General features: G+C 40.5%; 1 protein-coding gene across 1 annotated transcript in view; it reads right to left on the bottom strand.

Moving 5' to 3' along the window:
• lama5 (laminin, alpha 5) overlaps positions 1-17,637 on the bottom strand; it is a gene marked incomplete at both ends in the record, with an annotated part of 88,490 nt that overhangs the window by 30,118 nt on the left and 40,735 nt on the right. The window contains 17 exons of the mRNA XM_079169842.1: positions 829-967; positions 2,208-2,364; positions 2,934-3,033; positions 3,156-3,261; positions 3,755-3,807; positions 3,917-4,016; positions 4,327-4,379; positions 4,972-5,109; positions 5,312-5,446; positions 6,276-6,410; positions 6,962-7,099; positions 7,810-7,950; positions 8,643-8,705; positions 8,851-8,985; positions 9,136-9,226; positions 10,022-10,140; positions 13,911-14,026. Coding sequence (XP_079025968.1) covers positions 829-967; positions 2,208-2,364; positions 2,934-3,033; positions 3,156-3,261; positions 3,755-3,807; positions 3,917-4,016; positions 4,327-4,379; positions 4,972-5,109; positions 5,312-5,446; positions 6,276-6,410; positions 6,962-7,099; positions 7,810-7,950; positions 8,643-8,705; positions 8,851-8,985; positions 9,136-9,226; positions 10,022-10,140; positions 13,911-14,026 — 1,919 coding nt within the window. The remainder of the gene's footprint in view (positions 1-828; positions 968-2,207; positions 2,365-2,933; positions 3,034-3,155; positions 3,262-3,754; positions 3,808-3,916; positions 4,017-4,326; positions 4,380-4,971; positions 5,110-5,311; positions 5,447-6,275; positions 6,411-6,961; positions 7,100-7,809; positions 7,951-8,642; positions 8,706-8,850; positions 8,986-9,135; positions 9,227-10,021; positions 10,141-13,910; positions 14,027-17,637) is intronic.

Raw genomic sequence — 17,637 nt, 5'->3', positions numbered from 1 at the left:
ATACATCTCATCTACTGCTGTAAACACTCACACTGGTACTGCCTTGTGATTGCTGTACACCTACCTCTGCGGTTGACCTGATAGGCTGTTATTTTACCGTTGGACGTAGCGCCCTCAGAGTTTACATATCTGAGGATGAAGCGAGTCAGATAGACGTCTGCTTCGCTCACATAAACCTGAAGCTTCACTGCAGTCTACAGGGACGGGTTTGCAAAGGGAGGAAGTGGGAGAAGAGGAAGTGTGGAGGGTAGAAGATATGAATACTTAAGTAATAAATCCCTGAACTCTGCACTGATCTGTGGCCCTGAAGGTGAGAAAAGATGGGGGAGAGACCGCCACCAACAGCAGCTCAACATCACCAACCAAAACACACATCCCACTATCATCTGACAGATAGATAGCTGACGGGGGAGAAGCAAGAAGGGAGTACAACAGAAAGGAGGAGACGGCAGATCAAGCTGGAATTAAGTTATGTTCCAATCAAAACATAGAAATGTCTGTTTTTCAGTTTGGAAGTCCAAGTCAGAAAAATGTAAAATGTTCTGTATGCAAAGGCTACTGCTGTATCAAAGATATTTAGCAGAAATTGCTGGCTGCTAACTATAAAATTCCCAGTTTGAATTCTGACTTGGAATCTAAATTGAAGACATATCTTTGGAACACAACTGAAATCCAGAGCAAAGCATGGAAATAAATAGATAAGTGGTGCGGCTGTGCAGATTTCAAACGAGCAATTACTGCACTGCCTCTGGAGTGAGGGAAGGAGGGGATGAGAGAAGACAGAAGAAGTCGTTAGGAAGCACTCCCGGTCTTTGTTTTCTCACTCACAGTTACCACAGTAGTAGTTCCAGCCGTCGTCTATGACCGACACCCGGCCCCGAACATCCGAACCCCTCCTGTTGGCGTAGCGTAGCACCACGTGGAAGAGGTCTGGAGAGCTGACCGACACCGACACCAACACTTTGGACTGCCGAACGACCACAGTGAGCAAGGCAGCAGGCAGAGGGAGAACAGTGGGGGGGAGACGATGAAGAGAAGGAAGAGGTATAGGGAAACATAGGAGGGAAGAGGATGAGGGAGAAGATGGAAGACAGCAAGGGAAGAAGGAGAAAGCGAGTGGAAGAAAAGGAGAAGGTGGGAAGTAGCAAGAGGAGGATGGATAAAGGAAGCAGGAGAGGTGAAGCAAAAGGAAAGACAAAGGGGAAAGAGGGGGAGACAGGGCAAGGGAGTACAGAGGGAAGAGGAAGGGGATGAATTGGAGTGGAGGGCAGGATAGAATGGATGAAAGAGGAGAGGGAAACATTAAATGGAGGTATGTAGTATTTAAGAGGAAAAAGATGGATAGAGAAGTGCGATGAGAAGAGAAGTGTAAAGGGGGATGAGAAAAAATACATGAAGGAGGGAGGGATGAATAAAGGAAACACCAACAGAATAAGAGAAAGCAAGTCAAAAGGAAGACTTTAATACCATCACCGTCACCACCAAAAGCAAACACTTTAATCACCCAAAGCAACATACAATATTTCTCTCTGGGTTTCCAATTCTCAGCACAAACATCCAAAGAAGCTCAGAAGTAGTTGGCCTCTAAAAATATCTTTACAGATGATTTACTTTCACTGTCATTCAAAAACTTGCAAAATGAATCAAAAAGATGAACCTTTCAGATCCTTATTGAGGAACACTGCTGGAACATCTGTCAACTACTTCATCAACAGAGGCATACAGTAAGTGAAAGTTAAATTACATTTAATGTTAAACTCCCAAGTGCTTTGGAGTAGTAAGTGCTGAGAGGTAATTCTACCAATGAGAAATATCGCTTTAAATGTCCACATCACTTTCAGCCATGGAGCTAGCTTTCTGGTTCATGCAGGAGGAGCATAAATGACGGGCCACAGTCACAAAAATATGTAATGCATAATAACGATCACATCATTTGTCAGAAAAGCACGTAGAAATATACATTTTATATATTTACTGTAGTATTGGAAAACAAATCAGTGAGATGACAAGAAATACAATGATCTGGAGTATTGGATATCTCAAGACTCCAGCAAAGGTAGTATCAGTACTAACTTAAAGGGCCAGTGTGCAGGATTTCAGGGAACTATATGAGCAGAATTGGAATATATTATTCATGACTATGTTTTAATTAGTGTATGTACTGTATGGTAAAGGCCGATGGTAAAGGTCAAATGTAAAGTTCCTACCTGGACGGGGGACATCTGAGCATAACCCCTCCAGCTGAAGTCAGGGAACTCCAGAGGGTTGTAGCCAAATCGCACCGGTCGGCCGTCGAGCACGGTTCCCTCCTCAATCTCAAACTTCAGGTGATGGAGGTCTGGGAAGTAATGATCTGTGCGAGGTCTGCAGACACAGTAAGGTGCATTTAGAGGGTAAAAGAGCTAATGTAGAAACAAGCAATGGATGAACATTTTTATAAAGTTAGGTCTCCAGACGGTTTTCTCATTTCTCTTTTGTTCCATCATTTCGTAATTTATGAAATTTAGTTCATCAAATAAAGTTGGCAATATGAGGCCAGATATTTCCTGTTCAGAAGCAAGCAACTGCAGTTAATTTCTTGCTTCATGTCTTTAAATTCTTATTTTATTGTAATTAATTGCTGCATCATTAACAAACCATTACCAGAGATGGAAGGGTGATAAAGTAACAACTTCCTTTCTGCATGTTTATTGTCTGTCTGGTCAACCCAAACATATAAGGACTGAAGAATATCTTGTTTTATTGTGATAGGGCAATTGGAACTATAGGAAATGTAGTCTTCATTTTAAGATTCACTACCAATGCATTTGGCCTGAAAACACGAAGGCCACTAATCATCCTGAGTCTGAGTCTCATTGTTAACTGCAAATAAACTAAATACAAGTACATCAAATACTATTTGAAATCCCTCTCAGGTCTGTTGTTTAACTCACAGATCACACTTTGTTCCCTCCACATTGGGCCTGCAGCGACAACGGCCGTTCCTCTCTCCACAAGACTGACCCGATGAACCTCCAATGTCACACTGGCAACCTAAATACACGACACACAAACATGTAAATACAAAATGGCCGCACCACAGCACTCAACGCTTTTGTCTGAATGGGGAAACAACATTTAAGAAGTGTTATTTAACACAGCTGATGAGCACTCACCCTGGCAGCCAAAGTAGTTGTGCTCCTGCAGGTTGTAGTAGCCATCTTTACAGGTGGAGCAGGTTCCACTGCAAGCGTTGGGCTTACAGTGACACTGACCAGTTTCCTGTCAGAAACAAGAAGTAGATTACTACTGTTAGAATGATAACAGGTAGCATGGATACTGATCTTACAGGCAGTATCGATCATTCTGTCGTCTGTTTAGCCCTCATGCATCACTAGGAACTTTTCGGATTCCTAATTTTTTATTTTCCAACCATTTCGGCCGTCACTGCATATGGCATATATTTAGTTCAGGACAATAGAGCAACTTTTTTAAAAGGGATACACAAGGTAATAAAGGACAACAATGGAGACAAAATTATCAAAATGAAAACACCAATATTAAATACAAACTTGTGTAACATGCCGTTATACCAACTAATTCTTCGTTTGTTTTTCACTTACAGAAAGATAATAACCAATAATAACCCATTTTTAATCTCAATTTCTGTCTTCAAGTGCAAATATGAATGTGCTAAATGCACCATCTCTACAGGAGGAGACTACAGTATAAATATCTAAATATAGGCCAAAGAACTGCAGTTAAATTTGCTCACCTGTGCACACTCTGCAACCCCACTGATGGTACCTGCAATGTTGCACTCACAGTCTGCAGGAGAAAGAAGACACTCAGACTTCAGTTCATTTATGAGCTCCGTTTACTGCATTCAAACGAGTGAAACATTATGTGAGATGTGTGTGTTTGTAGTATCTCTTACTGGTGCATCCGTCAGCAGTGTCAGGGGAGAGGTTCCAGTACAGAGCTTTACATTTGTCACAAGCCGGGCCCTCCACATGACGACGGCACTCACATTGGCCCTGAGAGGGTTATTGACAGGAAAATGAACTAATATGGGGCCATTTCCGCCAGTAAAAGAAAATAATAAGATCCAATCTTAACCTTGTGATGATAAAAGAGATCTTGTACATAAAAATGACAAACTGTCTCAAAATGTTGTCATTATAATGGTCAAGGGGGCCCCCTGGTAAACTGAAATGGGCTTCTATAATTAGTTTAGTTCTTTCAGTTGGAACTATTTTGTGTCACAGTTGATCTTAAAAATAATTTGTAAAAAAAAAAAATCAGAACATAAACAATAAACAAACACATAAAACCTTGAAAACTCACCACTGGTGGCTGCACCACATACTGAACAGAGCCGGAAGGGTGGCAGGTACCAGCTATAAATGACAAAGAAAAAAAGATATTGATACAACTGGTTGAGTGTCAAAATGCAGTTATTAGAAGTATACAGCCAGAGTCAAGATGAAATATCTGTAATAGCATGCACAAGGAGGCAGTTGGTGTGTACAAGATTTAAGAAACACAAGACTGAAGCTCAGTGAAAAGAGGAAGTTAACATTTCGGAGCCTGACGCTGAGAAAACATCATCCTGCCATAGTGATTTAGAGAAGGCTAGATAGCCTATATTCCCTTGATCAAATGCTCAATGTCCAAGTGAAGACATGGGTCTGTGCTAAAGTCCAAGCCGAGTTGAAAGACTTTGTGGAGTCTAAAGTCATCAAATTTGTGACTTGTGTCTGACTTGAGTTCATGTGACTCAAGTCCACACCACTTGAGATAATGTGTAAACACCCACAAGTCAGAATGAACAGGATTCTTGTGATCTTACTCATGTTCTCTCCAACATAAGTGTGTGTGTGATTAGCTGTAAGTCATATTAACTGCAGCTGTCACACCTCACCTCCATTATGTTAGGCAGTCAAGAGAATTTTCCTGCGTTTAACCTGCGTGTGTGCGTGTGGTTTTCACCTCGGCAGTTGGGGAATCCGTAGGCGCCGTGTGCACAGCTGTCACACCTCAGCCCCACCACGTTGGGCAGACACACACACTGTCCCGTCACCTGGTCACAGCTGGTGTAGCGGGAGCCCTCTGCAGAACACTGGCAGGCTGGAACAAACACATGATCAACTCCAGTTATTCATCAGTCTCATCAATTGATTGGTATTTATGTATTTAGCCAGGAAGCATCATGTACCAGCCTCACTAGAAGTCAAGTGAGATTTCCAAACGACACAAAGTTTAGTACTTTGTTCACCTAACAGAAACCAGTCAGGAGTTTAAGGCGTCAATATAAAGTTCGATGACTTACGTGTGCAGCTTGGGTAAGCGTAGTAACCAGGAGCGCACTGGTCACACGACGCTCCGCTGTAATTGGGCTGACAGTGGCAGTGACCCGACGCAGTGCAGCTGGAGTCCAATGAGGTGCGAGGATCACAGGTGCACACTGAGAAAACAAGGTGAGACATAATAAACAGGAAGGCAATCCAGGCACGACAAAACAAAAGACAAACGAGGAGGGAAATACGAAAAAGTCTTTATTAATGTTATCATTAAAAGAGCCAACGGGTGTGGCCACACTTATATAGTGGCATCAATATAGGCATCAATAATGACATGACGGGAAGAACCAATTGTAAATAATTAAAACACTAAATACCATGAGATGAGATAGTAGATAGAAGTAGTTTATATACATCATAAATGTAAGATAGGTACCAATATTTTTTTTTTTTTACATAGCCTGAAAAAAAAACTAAGAAGATGATACAAAATATTCGTCTATATCCTCATTGAGCCCTGGATACTTAAGTCTGAGTATATCTGAGAGTAACTGAATGCGCTGGGGAACTATTTTGCTTCTCTTCAGTTCAAATTGAATTGTTCTGCCAAGATTAAGCTTTGAATAAAATAATGGAATTGTCTACAGTTAGTTGTGATAGAAGGCGTTTTCTTTTCATACCCAGTCCAGGGATTCAAACTAGCAACTCGGTCCCATATTTCAGAGTAGTAGCCTTTCCTTATAACTGTATTAATACTTTTTGTCCATTTGTCCATTTATTCTTTGACAGTGAAAAGGTGAAACTTAACTGAATTTCACAAGGCAATAGAACACTTCATAAGAAGGTGCGTTAAGTTAAGTGTTTCCATGTGAGTCCATATGTGTTCAGTCCAGCAGGATATCATATTCTCTCTTTTCATTACAGTACACAGCAGTAACAGGTGCATTTAATCACTTTCTTTTCAAATGTCTGTGTGTGTGTGTGTGTGTGTACCTTGACAGTTGGGGTAGGAGTGGAATCCAGATCTGCACTGTTCACATCGAAGACCCTGAAACTCTGGTTTACACAGACATCGACCAGACGCATCGCAACCTTCGGGCAGAGAGCCGACTGCGCTACAGCCACACACTGGAGAGAGAGAGACGGGGAGAGTCTTTGTGATTTTGATGGAGCCAGGATTTAGTTGTACGCCGAACATAAACGTTGGACTTTAAAAGGCACAATGAGAAGGATTTTCCTAGAGATTCACACAAAATAATACCTCTCAATCATCACTTATGACCCACTAGAAGTGTGTGGCGGTGTCTGTTGGGGTGTTGGGGGGCGTTTTGTCAGCGTCAGCCTCGTAACAACCAGGTGCCAGGGCAACAAAAACACAAATGTAGCGAGGCCAAATGCCGAGCAAACAAAGCTCCAGGGTTGGAAATGCCACTGTGACTGGTGGAGTCCACATTTTTACCGGCCACTCTACTATTTACCATTGTTTTTTTGGCTGGTGAATGAAGCAAATCTGGCAGCCAGCTGCATATTTTACCAGCATTTTGCTGATGGCTGGTGCTCATTTCCAACCCTGCAAAGCTCACTCCAAAAGGAGAGTGAATCTGGTGTACTAAATCCTACTCATTGTGCCTTTAAAAAATAAAAGACAGTAAATGTATACATCGTCACAGATGACTCACATTGGCAGAGCGGGTAGTTGAAGTAGCCCGGCGCACACTGGTCACACTGATAACCTTGGAAACCACTCCGGCACACACTGTGACCGGTCACCAAGTCACATGACCCGTCCAGACAGCCGGGACCTGAACACTGACAGGCTGCAGACACACACACACACACGCACACACACACACACAGTTAGATAAATTAAACAGCAGCAACACAGACTGATAAATAACATGATTTTTTAAATGCTATTTAGAGATGAATGTGTGTGTGTGTGTGTGTGTGTGTGTGTGTGTGTGTGTGTGTGTGTGTGTGTGTGTGTGTGTGTGTGTGTGTGTGTGTGTGTGTGTGTGGCTACTCCTGGGTGGTAAACTAACAGAATAAATAAACAAGCCTATAAATAAAGCTTTCGGAATTCCTACCTCTGTTTGTGTATTTGTATCTTTGTCAAATGGGACCCAACCCATTAAACTCAACTGTCAAAGTTTTGCAATCAAAAACCTCTGCAGCCTGGGGATTTGAACACACTCCTCAATTAAAGCTTAGTCATTGTATTTGATGGCTTTGAGAAGAGGAGGGATCATCATCTGGAGTTTCATCCTTTATTAGCGCACAATTATGTGTGCGGACACACGTATGTGGAAACAGCTGAGCTCAGATTCGGGGCGTCCGATCACAAAAAGTCGCATTAAAAAGACGAGCGTAACCACAGCCTAGGATATTTATCAGTGTTTCCTGATGTTTTTATAGACCAAAGGAGTCATTTATTAATGAAAAATATATTGGGCAGATTAATCAGTAATACAAATAATAGACAGTGGCAGCCCTAATATATTTGTCTATACATATAAGCATCCTTCACCCTGACAGTTGAGTCCATGGAAACCTGGAGCACAGGTGTCGCAGTGGTCACCAGTGAAACCTGGTTTACAGACGCAGGTCCGGGTTCGGGGGTCCGGTCTGCAGGAGTTATCCACAGTACCGGCTGCACTGCACTCACAGTCTGCAGGGAGAGGACATAAACATGTTTTTTGGCAGTATTGTTTGTTGTCAATAAAGTTATTTAACTTTTGATAGGGAGAACGGGTTATAAAAACAAAAAAACAATGTGAAAGAGATTTAGTCAAAGTTATCTATATATTGAGAATGCATCCCTGTTCAGCTTCCCAAGTTATTTAATCTCAAGCAAATCTCCCAAACACAAACAGGCTGATATGAGCAGAGCCACAGCAGGTGGTACACAAACATGCATCTATGAGGTTGGACTGAACAGTGTTTTGTTTTTTCCAGCTTATCACATTCTACTGAAATTCCATTCACGCCACACTGATTTTCCCAAAACTCCCCCAAACATCTGACTTTGACCAAAATCCTCTACAGCTGAACAGATGAAGAAGAACATGGTAAACACAGAAACAGTATGGGAGTATGAAGGTCAGCCATTAGCATGTGAATTTATTGTTAACTTATATTATCAGCTGACCTTCTTTGCACATTTCTCTCTATACTGAAACCATTCCTTCTGCTATATTTACTGATAACAATTGTTCTTAAATACTTTGTAATGGTTTAGATAAGAGAGCCAAAAGCTTTATATATAAGACGCAACGGAGAAGCAACAACAGGACAACACACAAACATATGTCAAATAAAAAGAAATAAAGGACACAAAAGCAAAAAAATGAAAAGTCTTACTGATGATCTCTCCTGCAGGTTTAGCCTCGCCGTTGTTGTTGTTGGATGGATAGATGGGGATGGCTGATGGACACAGAGAGAGAAAGAGAGCGATTAGAAACCAGAGGGTTTTAGGTATGGTGGATATGGATGTGTTGTCCTGTCCCTTTTTATAATAAAATCACAAAGCTCAGACAGTTTTCATGAGCTGCTTTTGTCTGGGACTCACGGTAACAGTCTGGGAAGTTCATGAAACCTCGGGCACAGGAGTCACAGTTCTCTCCGGTGTAGTTTGGTTTGCAGAAACAGCGACCGGTCAGATCCTCACAGGTACCATCTGTAAACTCTGACTGACAGTCACAGCCTGCAGAGACAAAGAGGGAGGAAGAGGAGGGGGAGACATACAGGTGCAAAAAGACGGCGATGAGACAAATATGATGTAAATGATGGATATATCATATTTGCATTTGAATGTTTCATGTCCATTTGATCATGACAGACAGCTGTCACTCACGTGAGCAGGCCAATGGGGAGTCGATGGCGTGGTCAGGTGACCTGTAGTACGTGGGGATGCAGCGCTCACAGTTGGCTCCAGTGGTGTGATGCTGAAAAGGACGAGTTTCCGTTGTAATCAGTCAGTTTTTGAGTTACTGTAATCAGTAACTCAATAATGCAAACACAATTATTTTGAGTGTTCATCATATAAACAATGTTTATACATTGTAACTGTAACCAATGTTTATACTGTATGTTAACTACATTTGCAAGTATTCCTTGACTTCGCATTATCAAAATAGGCACATTCGGGCCATTGTCGATACAAAGACAAAAAAAGGAAAATGACAGTGCTGTGAGAGGGAAGTAATATTCCAAGAAAACACTCCAAGTTTAAAATCATACAACTACGAGAAAATATAAGATATTATCTGAGATTAAAGTGGTGAATTTACGAGAAACAACTCACAAATTAACAAGAACAAAAACTCCAGAATAGGCCTGATTCACTCAAACGTCTCTTCAAAGTCCAGATTATTATGATACTACGGTGATTATGGTCTAAAATCAAAAGTGTTTGCAAAGTATAAATTCATTGGATCATCCACTGCAGGCATAATACACGGCAAGTCGCAGCGTGAAGTGTGAGCGATGTGATTCCTTGATTAACACAAAAACAACAACACAAAAACACAACACTGTTGAGGTTTTTTCTCTGAAATTTAGGGCTTTACAATCTCAGATTTTATTATTATTATTTATTTTTTACCTACAGGCAATATAACAGGATTGAAAAATAAACTAAAAATAATTAATCTAATTCTACCAAACTTTAAAGATACCACAAGTGGAAGAGACACGAAGGCAATAGCAGCCACTCACTGGGAATAGCAGAAGAACATTACCTGACAGTTGAGGCAGACTCCTCCTCCTCTGTTGTGTCCGTGGACGTCGATGCTGCCTCTCTTCTGATCAACCTCAGGGTCGTAGTAACAGTCAAACGAGTGACGGTGACAGTTACACGCTGAAACACAAAACATATCACACATGAAATACAGTTGGAAAGCAGGTAATGGACAGTGACAGTTTAATAGTAGAACAACCGTGAAATATCAGTTATGTTTTTATAAAAACAGACAAACAAATAATAATACAAATACAAAATTAAACATACTAAGTGAGTGTAAAAGTTGGAAATCACGGCTGAGCATTTTTTACATGTATTTACTTTTTATTAAACTCAAAAATAATCTATTTACATTTTTTAAATACTTCTATTATTTGCAAACCCTATGTTGATGTTTTACCATGTTTTCATGAAGAATGAAGTGATTTAAAGATATTAAATGATTAACTCTATCTACAGTATAATTCTGAGATAAAACATGGGAATTATAGTCAATTCTATATGACACCATTAACTTTGAGCGCATAGTTCTTTACACAAGCAGGTAAATCAATATAAAAGAACAGATGCTCACAAACACACATGAAGCATTTGGAAACAACACTAAGTGTTGATCACCTGGAGAGTAAAAACTGCTGCAAAGCCAGAGACATGAAGCCGGGTAAAAGAAAATAGAGAGGAGGACGAGAGGAAACAGGAGAGGGAAAGAGAGCAAGCAGTTAGTTAACACGTAGTTACTAACAAGTACAGTAGTAGATATCTGTTTAATGTATAGACAGAAAACCCTGGTATCATTTCTCAGCTCTTCAGAAGATCAACTAAATGTTCTCAGTGAGAAGTTGATCTGAAACAACCTTAGACATTATTCTCAGGCTGCTCTGTGAAGTCACTTCAAGTGTAGTTGTTTTGAAACCCGTTTCCTCTGGCAGGTGTTCATTGAGCTGGATGGGAGATTATTATACACTCTGCTGAGGATCATATTCAGTGTCCAAACAAATCATAAAAGGAGAGAAATGAGAGAAGCTGTGTAATTAACGCCACACAAGCCTAATTATTTCCTGACATTTGATGAAAGTCAGTCTTCAGGTTCTTTGTAGTTTGAAGTAGAAATAAGAAGGTTGGGGATATTTTATGAATCATAAAAGAGTTATTTCATGTCAGATTACAGTCAGCGATCAAAGACCGGTGCAAACTCTTTTAGGGAGTCATGAAAATACAACATTACCCAAAGTTGAAATGGTTGATTTTAACATCCCGTTTGTTGAAATAGGTTTGCATTTTAACATCTCCGTACATGCACATATATGTGTATTACTGCATGTTCATGAAGGTACTCTAGACATGAAAGACACAGGCCAACATCCTATTTTGATATAAAATATTGGAATTATAATTATTTAGAGATTAATGTAATTGCTGCGCTTTGCATCAGCATCTGGTTTGTTTCTGGTTCAACGAATCTATTTGACTTCAGCCTTCATTTCACAGCCTCCCATACAGCCGCCATATAACCCATAAACCCTGTTCTTTGAAATCAGCTCAGAAAGCAGATGTTAAGATGCTGATATTAATTCAGGACCAGCTAAACTGAAGAAGAAGAGTGAGAAGAAGAAGAAGCAGAAACCACAAGAAAAGGACTTGTGTTCGTGCTTTGTGTTCTTTCATTATATGAATAAAGAGGAAGCGGAAGTCTAACGGCCCAAACTTGACCTCATCATTGTCCATGTAAGAAGATTACGTACATTCTTTAACTTAATCTAAGATAAAGAAAAAGAACCACACGCATCAAATCCTGACCAACGTTTGCTCTTCATACAGAGTCAGTGAAACCCTGATGGAGAGTGTTTTGTTCTTATCTGACCCTCAGCGCCTGAGAGGTGCCGGCTGAATAAACCAGCGGTCCTTACCCTCCAGCTCCGATAGTGGAGAGTGTTTTTCTCAGACCTGAGGCACATTTGACTTGTTCTCCTTCCTTGAAACCAACCGAAAGATAAAAAATAAATGCAGTGAGTCAGTCAATTGACTCACTGCACTGAAACCAGCAGAGCAGAATAACTCAGCTCGTGAACGGAGACAAAGTGCTACACTCTGCTCTCAGCCAGATTATATATTCGAGCAGAAACGGATACTTTCATCACTCTTTTAAAAATACTGAAACATGATACACAGGCTGTCTGTAATGTTATTATATTCATGCAGCCAAAATTAAATTTACACATCGCAAGAATTCATGCAGCTTTGTGCTCTGGTTGAAAAAAGAGATTTCTATTATATCTTTATTATCTGATACGCATACTTCCAGCTGCCGTATGAACATAATCTGATCCGCTATAGTCTCACTCTATCGGCAGTATATGCCTGTATCTCCCTCTCTCTGTAGTTTCATATCATGTTGCCCTTTGGTGACCCTTTTGCCATTGTGATACTCTTGTTGTTCCTGTTAAATATAACTGCAGCTTTGATAACAGACGGCTCTCACATGTAAATATAACCGGAGCTTTGATAAATCAAGACTGCAGCAGGACGCAGCCACAGAAACGTTTTACGGCACGATTGAAGCTTTTAGCGGATAGTCTTCATGAAATGCTTCAATCAACAATGTTCGGGATTTAAAATTAGTTAAAATATACTGAGCTTGTGAGCCTACAAGCAGAGAGTGCGTTACTTCAACATCCAGAATTGTTGTTTTTTTTAATCTAATTTTTTTTTCAATTTACAACTTTCCTAGGAGAGTTCAGGAAATTAAAAAACTCGAAGTTTGATCTTGTGTTTTATTTGTGATGTCATCAACGTGCAACAGCAACGTCTGTGATTGATGGACCTCGCTGTTACAATGGAGATGTTTAGCGCATCGGTGAACGACCTGTGGGGGTACAAGCTCGTACGCGCTGCTCCAAGGTCTGCTACTGGCTTTCAAACTCGACCAACGTGGTGGCTCGGTTTGGAAACTTTATCTTATATTACAAACATAGCTCACCAAAATGTGTTCCTGAAATTATTTGAGAATTTGAGAAAAATAAGCAGTGCAGTTGCTGAATCCGTCTTTATTTTTGATCGCCAACGGTTAGTTTAAAAGCTATTTGTGAGGTTCCAGAGGCGGCGAGTCACCATTCTCTATGGTTTATGGGATAAGTTGTTCCTTCACTCTTAAAATAATGATGTACACAGTCCCATTTTTTTTTTGCTCCAAATCAAATTTATGGTCATGAATCATCTCGTAGATGGTTGGCTTTCTTCAAGGCTTAAAACCTTTCATATTAGATTTTCTGAACCTTCAGATGGATTAAACAGAACCGGGGCCGTTCAAAAAGTGGGCGGTCACCGTTGAGCTCTCTTAGGACCCATGAATAAATGCTTCCAATTGTTGTAATTTAACATAATAAATGCAAATGCTGCTTTTATATATTGGTACTGTGAGAACTTTTCACCCCACCATCAATGATGATTACATCCACAGGCATCTCTAAATGTAAACGGATCTCCCAGCACACATATGGCAGGAATGCATATGGCAATGCATATGGCAGGAAATAATGTTCATATTCAACTAGAAGTCCTGAAGGAATTTTCTAGAGACGCAGTTCAGATGTGTGAAAATTATCAAGAAAGTTAACATCAGCATTGCAGAACACGTGTCTGTTTAGCTTCATTAAATTAAGGCCAACTCGTTCTATTGAAACAACACATGAAAGAAAACACATTCCTCTGCAGGGATCACTGGTTGAACTGTGTGTGTGTGTGTGTGTGTGTGTGTGTGTGTGTGTGTGTGTGTGTGTGTGTGTGTGAGAGAGAGAGAGAGAGAGAGACCAAGCATGCGTTCTTCCACAGATGCTTGAGTAAGTGTGTGTGTGCGCATCAGTGAACACAGTATCAGGACTCCTACTCACGTTCACACTCGTTGGCATTGTAGGTCGTGGCTGGTTTCCACGGTAACTGGTTGTATCCGGGGCAACAATGGTCACAAGACAGGCCACAGGTGTTGTGCCGACAGTCGCACAGTAACCTGTAAAGTATGAGTAAAGAAAACAACAGATATAGTTTAAAATCACTCACTCACTGCATTCTCACACACACACACACACACACACAAAAGACTTGTACCAATGTGCCAATCTAAGCCCACTGTGCTTTGGGTAAAACATAATTTGAACTTTTCTCAAAAGTTCACATTCCTCTACCTCTAACCCTGCTACTGTCACTTCAAAGAAAGAGAGAGTGAAAGAGTGTGACAGAGAGTAAACAGAAGAGAGAAAAGTGGACATAGACCCCCCCAACAATGAAAGGGTTAATCTTCCTCCTTCATTGACCAGCGGCTGACTGCTTCACCCCAGCTTTTAATCGGATTAGTCTGTAAACCTGCGGCCTGCCGAGTGTGGCCAAAACACAGCAGGGAGGGAGGAAAAACCCTCTTCACGCCATTCTCTCATCTCCCTCAGCACTCTTACCTCAAGGAGAGACAAACACAGAGGCCTGGAGTCACAGGAGGAAGGAAATAAATCCAAGAAAATCCCCAACAATTACAAATGTTTGATTTAAATCCTAAAACAACTATTTACTTAAACAAATAACTAAATATGGAACCCATTTGCCAGCATAAACCATTGGCATTGTACGTTCCTGCAAACTGCTGATACGTTGAATCTCGACATATCTGAACCAAAAATACGTTTCATATCAACATTTCTACCTACGTGTACATCAACATTATTGTGTTTTAATAACTGCAAGTGGTGCTTTTGAAGCTGCATTCTCAATTACGTTTAGGTTTAGGCAACAGAACTACTCGGTTAGGTTTAGTAAAAGGTCACGGTTGGGGTTGACTTAAGCACAGTACTTTTGGTTTTTACACGGAAAACTCTCCGGGGTGAAAGTCCCGTGTTGGACCCATTCGTCCACCCCGACCTCCATCCCACCTCCATCCCGGCCTTAGGCAGATTTCAAATAAACGTATTTGTGATAAATCAAAAACAAACTGAATCCGGGAGAAAAAAATGCAATGTTTTGTTGTGTGGGAACATAATCTTTAGGAGACCAGGATGAAATATGACCCAACCTGTCGTCAAGATAGTAGTTTAGTGTCTCTTTGTGATTAGTTTATGTCTCTGCGATAACTTTGTCTCTCATTTCGGTTTTCTAATTCTAAAAAGCGAAAGATAAACCACGGATATGCAAAGACATATGCTGCTATCACCATGCATTTAGTTATTGAGTGGTTGAAAATCTGAATAGCACATAGTACAATACAATTAGTTTCCATTTGGAAGTTATTTTAAGTGTTTAAAATGCCTCATTGGAGGGCTGCTCTGCTCTGGGAGGTTGCGTTATTGCACTCTGGTCCGTGCTGATAAAGAGTCTGTGTATTGTGTTTCAACAGGCTCATTGTGTTTCCAGCTTTCACCTTTACTATACGATCTACTCATTCAGTCTCTCTCTCACTCACACAATTTAATTCACACGCTCACTCATGCGTCCCTCATCTCTCTGGCTCTCCATCCTTCTTTCCTCTGCTCCCTGGTGATTCGCTCTGTTCAAGCGTTTTAGGAAATGACTTTCAATGGGCGGTTTCCATCGAAATTCTCTACTTCCTGGTTTTGATCGTCAGCTGCGGACCAGCAGCTTCCTGACCGAAGCAGACTTTGGTCATTACTCAAAGGGCTATAAAGCTCAATTTCCCTTTTAAATTTCCAGTTAAATAGTTATATTTAAAGTTTTATTCAATTGTTGTAAGTTTTGTAACGGCATATTGTCTATATCTGAACAAGTTAAATTACAGGAACTCTACATTGCTAAAACAGCAAAGACACTGGACGAAAAAAATGTTGTGCTCCAAATTTATTAACTTCCAAAATATATATATTTAATACAGTTTAGTGGCCGTCTGTGGTGCTGCCTTTATTAACTGTGGTGGATTTTACTTTATGTTAAGCTGGACAGACCGTGTCAGATTTTACAAGTCTTGTTAGATGCTATACGTTTTAAATCACCCTTTGGGTGGCTTGATGGACTGGTCAAGGCGTGGGTGCTCTCAGTGAATGTAAACATGAAACTCCGAATTGGTTTTGTCTGCTGACAATTCCAAAAAAGTTTCATACCAAGAAAGAAAACACTATTTTGGGGAATTCTTCTGTAACATGAAGGAAAAAAAGGGCTTGTGGGTGGCTGGAAGACGTGGTTGGCTGTCTGTTCTGCAGACATTTATATGTGAGGTTGTTTTATTGTGAATTAAAACTCTCTTTACTTCGCTTACCTTTATCGTTTCTAATCAGTGCTTCTACTCGAGTAAGAACAGATCTTAACCCTGAGCAGGACACTCTCCCCATCATAATGCAGCCTGTGTTTCGTGGCCTTTAAACGGTTTTTATCTGTCATAATCACATCAGCACTGCAGCTATAGGTCGAATATTTAAACACAGACCTCCAGTCAGCAGACCTTCTGTCGTCTACAACACACCTGCTGGATATATAACGTTAAACAAAGTCCAGCATTGATGGAAGTTTTCAGATCGGCATTCCTTCGCTCTGACACAAAGCAGACAGAGCATCTCCAAAAGCTTGATGAGGTCAGGAGGGATTTATTTGAATTCCTCATGCCGTGTTCCCATCAATCCAAAACCTGTCTTCATGAAACAAGTCTAAAAATCACTCTAACAGTAACTGTAAGACTCAAGAGACGAAGAATATTTGGAATTCTTTCATAAAGTATAAACCACATTGCAACAGGAAATAAATCCACATCCCTGACTGTTTGAAATACCAGAATCCCCCTGAATCACATATTTATATCTCCTGCAATATCACAAATACAATACTTTAAATGTCAGTTAGATTTAATTTAGTTTAAACAGTTTGACAGGGCTCATGTCTCAGTGATTGCTCTTTCCATTAGGGTAAACTACTCTTTTATGTGTGAAAGACCAGTTACAAATCAAACAATACGTCAGTCTTTTACCAAATAATAGACGAACCGCTGTATCTAAATGTGGAATTCTGTCAGGATTTTGGCTAATTGTGAAAAGCATTTAGGACGGGAAACTAGTCAATCGTTAAACAACCTCTCTGCTTTACACTCTTTACAAGTGATCAACTCTCAGCATCAAATAACAAAACGGAGAGGAGTCTCCAAAAATATGAGCCTCCTCTCCGTTCTCTCAACACTCATTGTAATTCACATCAATAATATTTCGATACTTACGTCACCAAGGAATTATAAAAGAAGCACAAGAACACAACTTATATTCCTCCGCAGTTCCTTCCTTTTTATGCTTCGTTATTATTCCGACACCCAAAGGTCTTTTTAACCACACACGCAATCACTATATATACACACACACACACACACACACACACACACACACACACACACACATATATAGGTTGAGACACAATTACACTTAATACACGTACACACACGGCACCAGCTATGCTAATGATTAACCCAGATGTAGCGTCACCTCTCGGAGCTCTGATCCTGAACTGGAGGTGATGCAGCAAAGTGAAACCAAATGGTGCAGAACAGAACAAGCTATGTGGACATACAATATATACCAAGCAGCCAGCTGGCAACAATATGACCCGACATGATGTCTGCTACACATACAAGTTTTCCGTCAAAAT

This window comes from Pholis gunnellus (assembly GCF_910591455.1).
Source record: "Pholis gunnellus genome assembly, chromosome: 2".
Classification (NCBI taxonomy): domain Eukaryota; kingdom Metazoa; phylum Chordata; class Actinopteri; order Perciformes; family Pholidae; genus Pholis; species Pholis gunnellus.
This window is presented reverse-complemented; position numbering and strand designations above follow the sequence as displayed.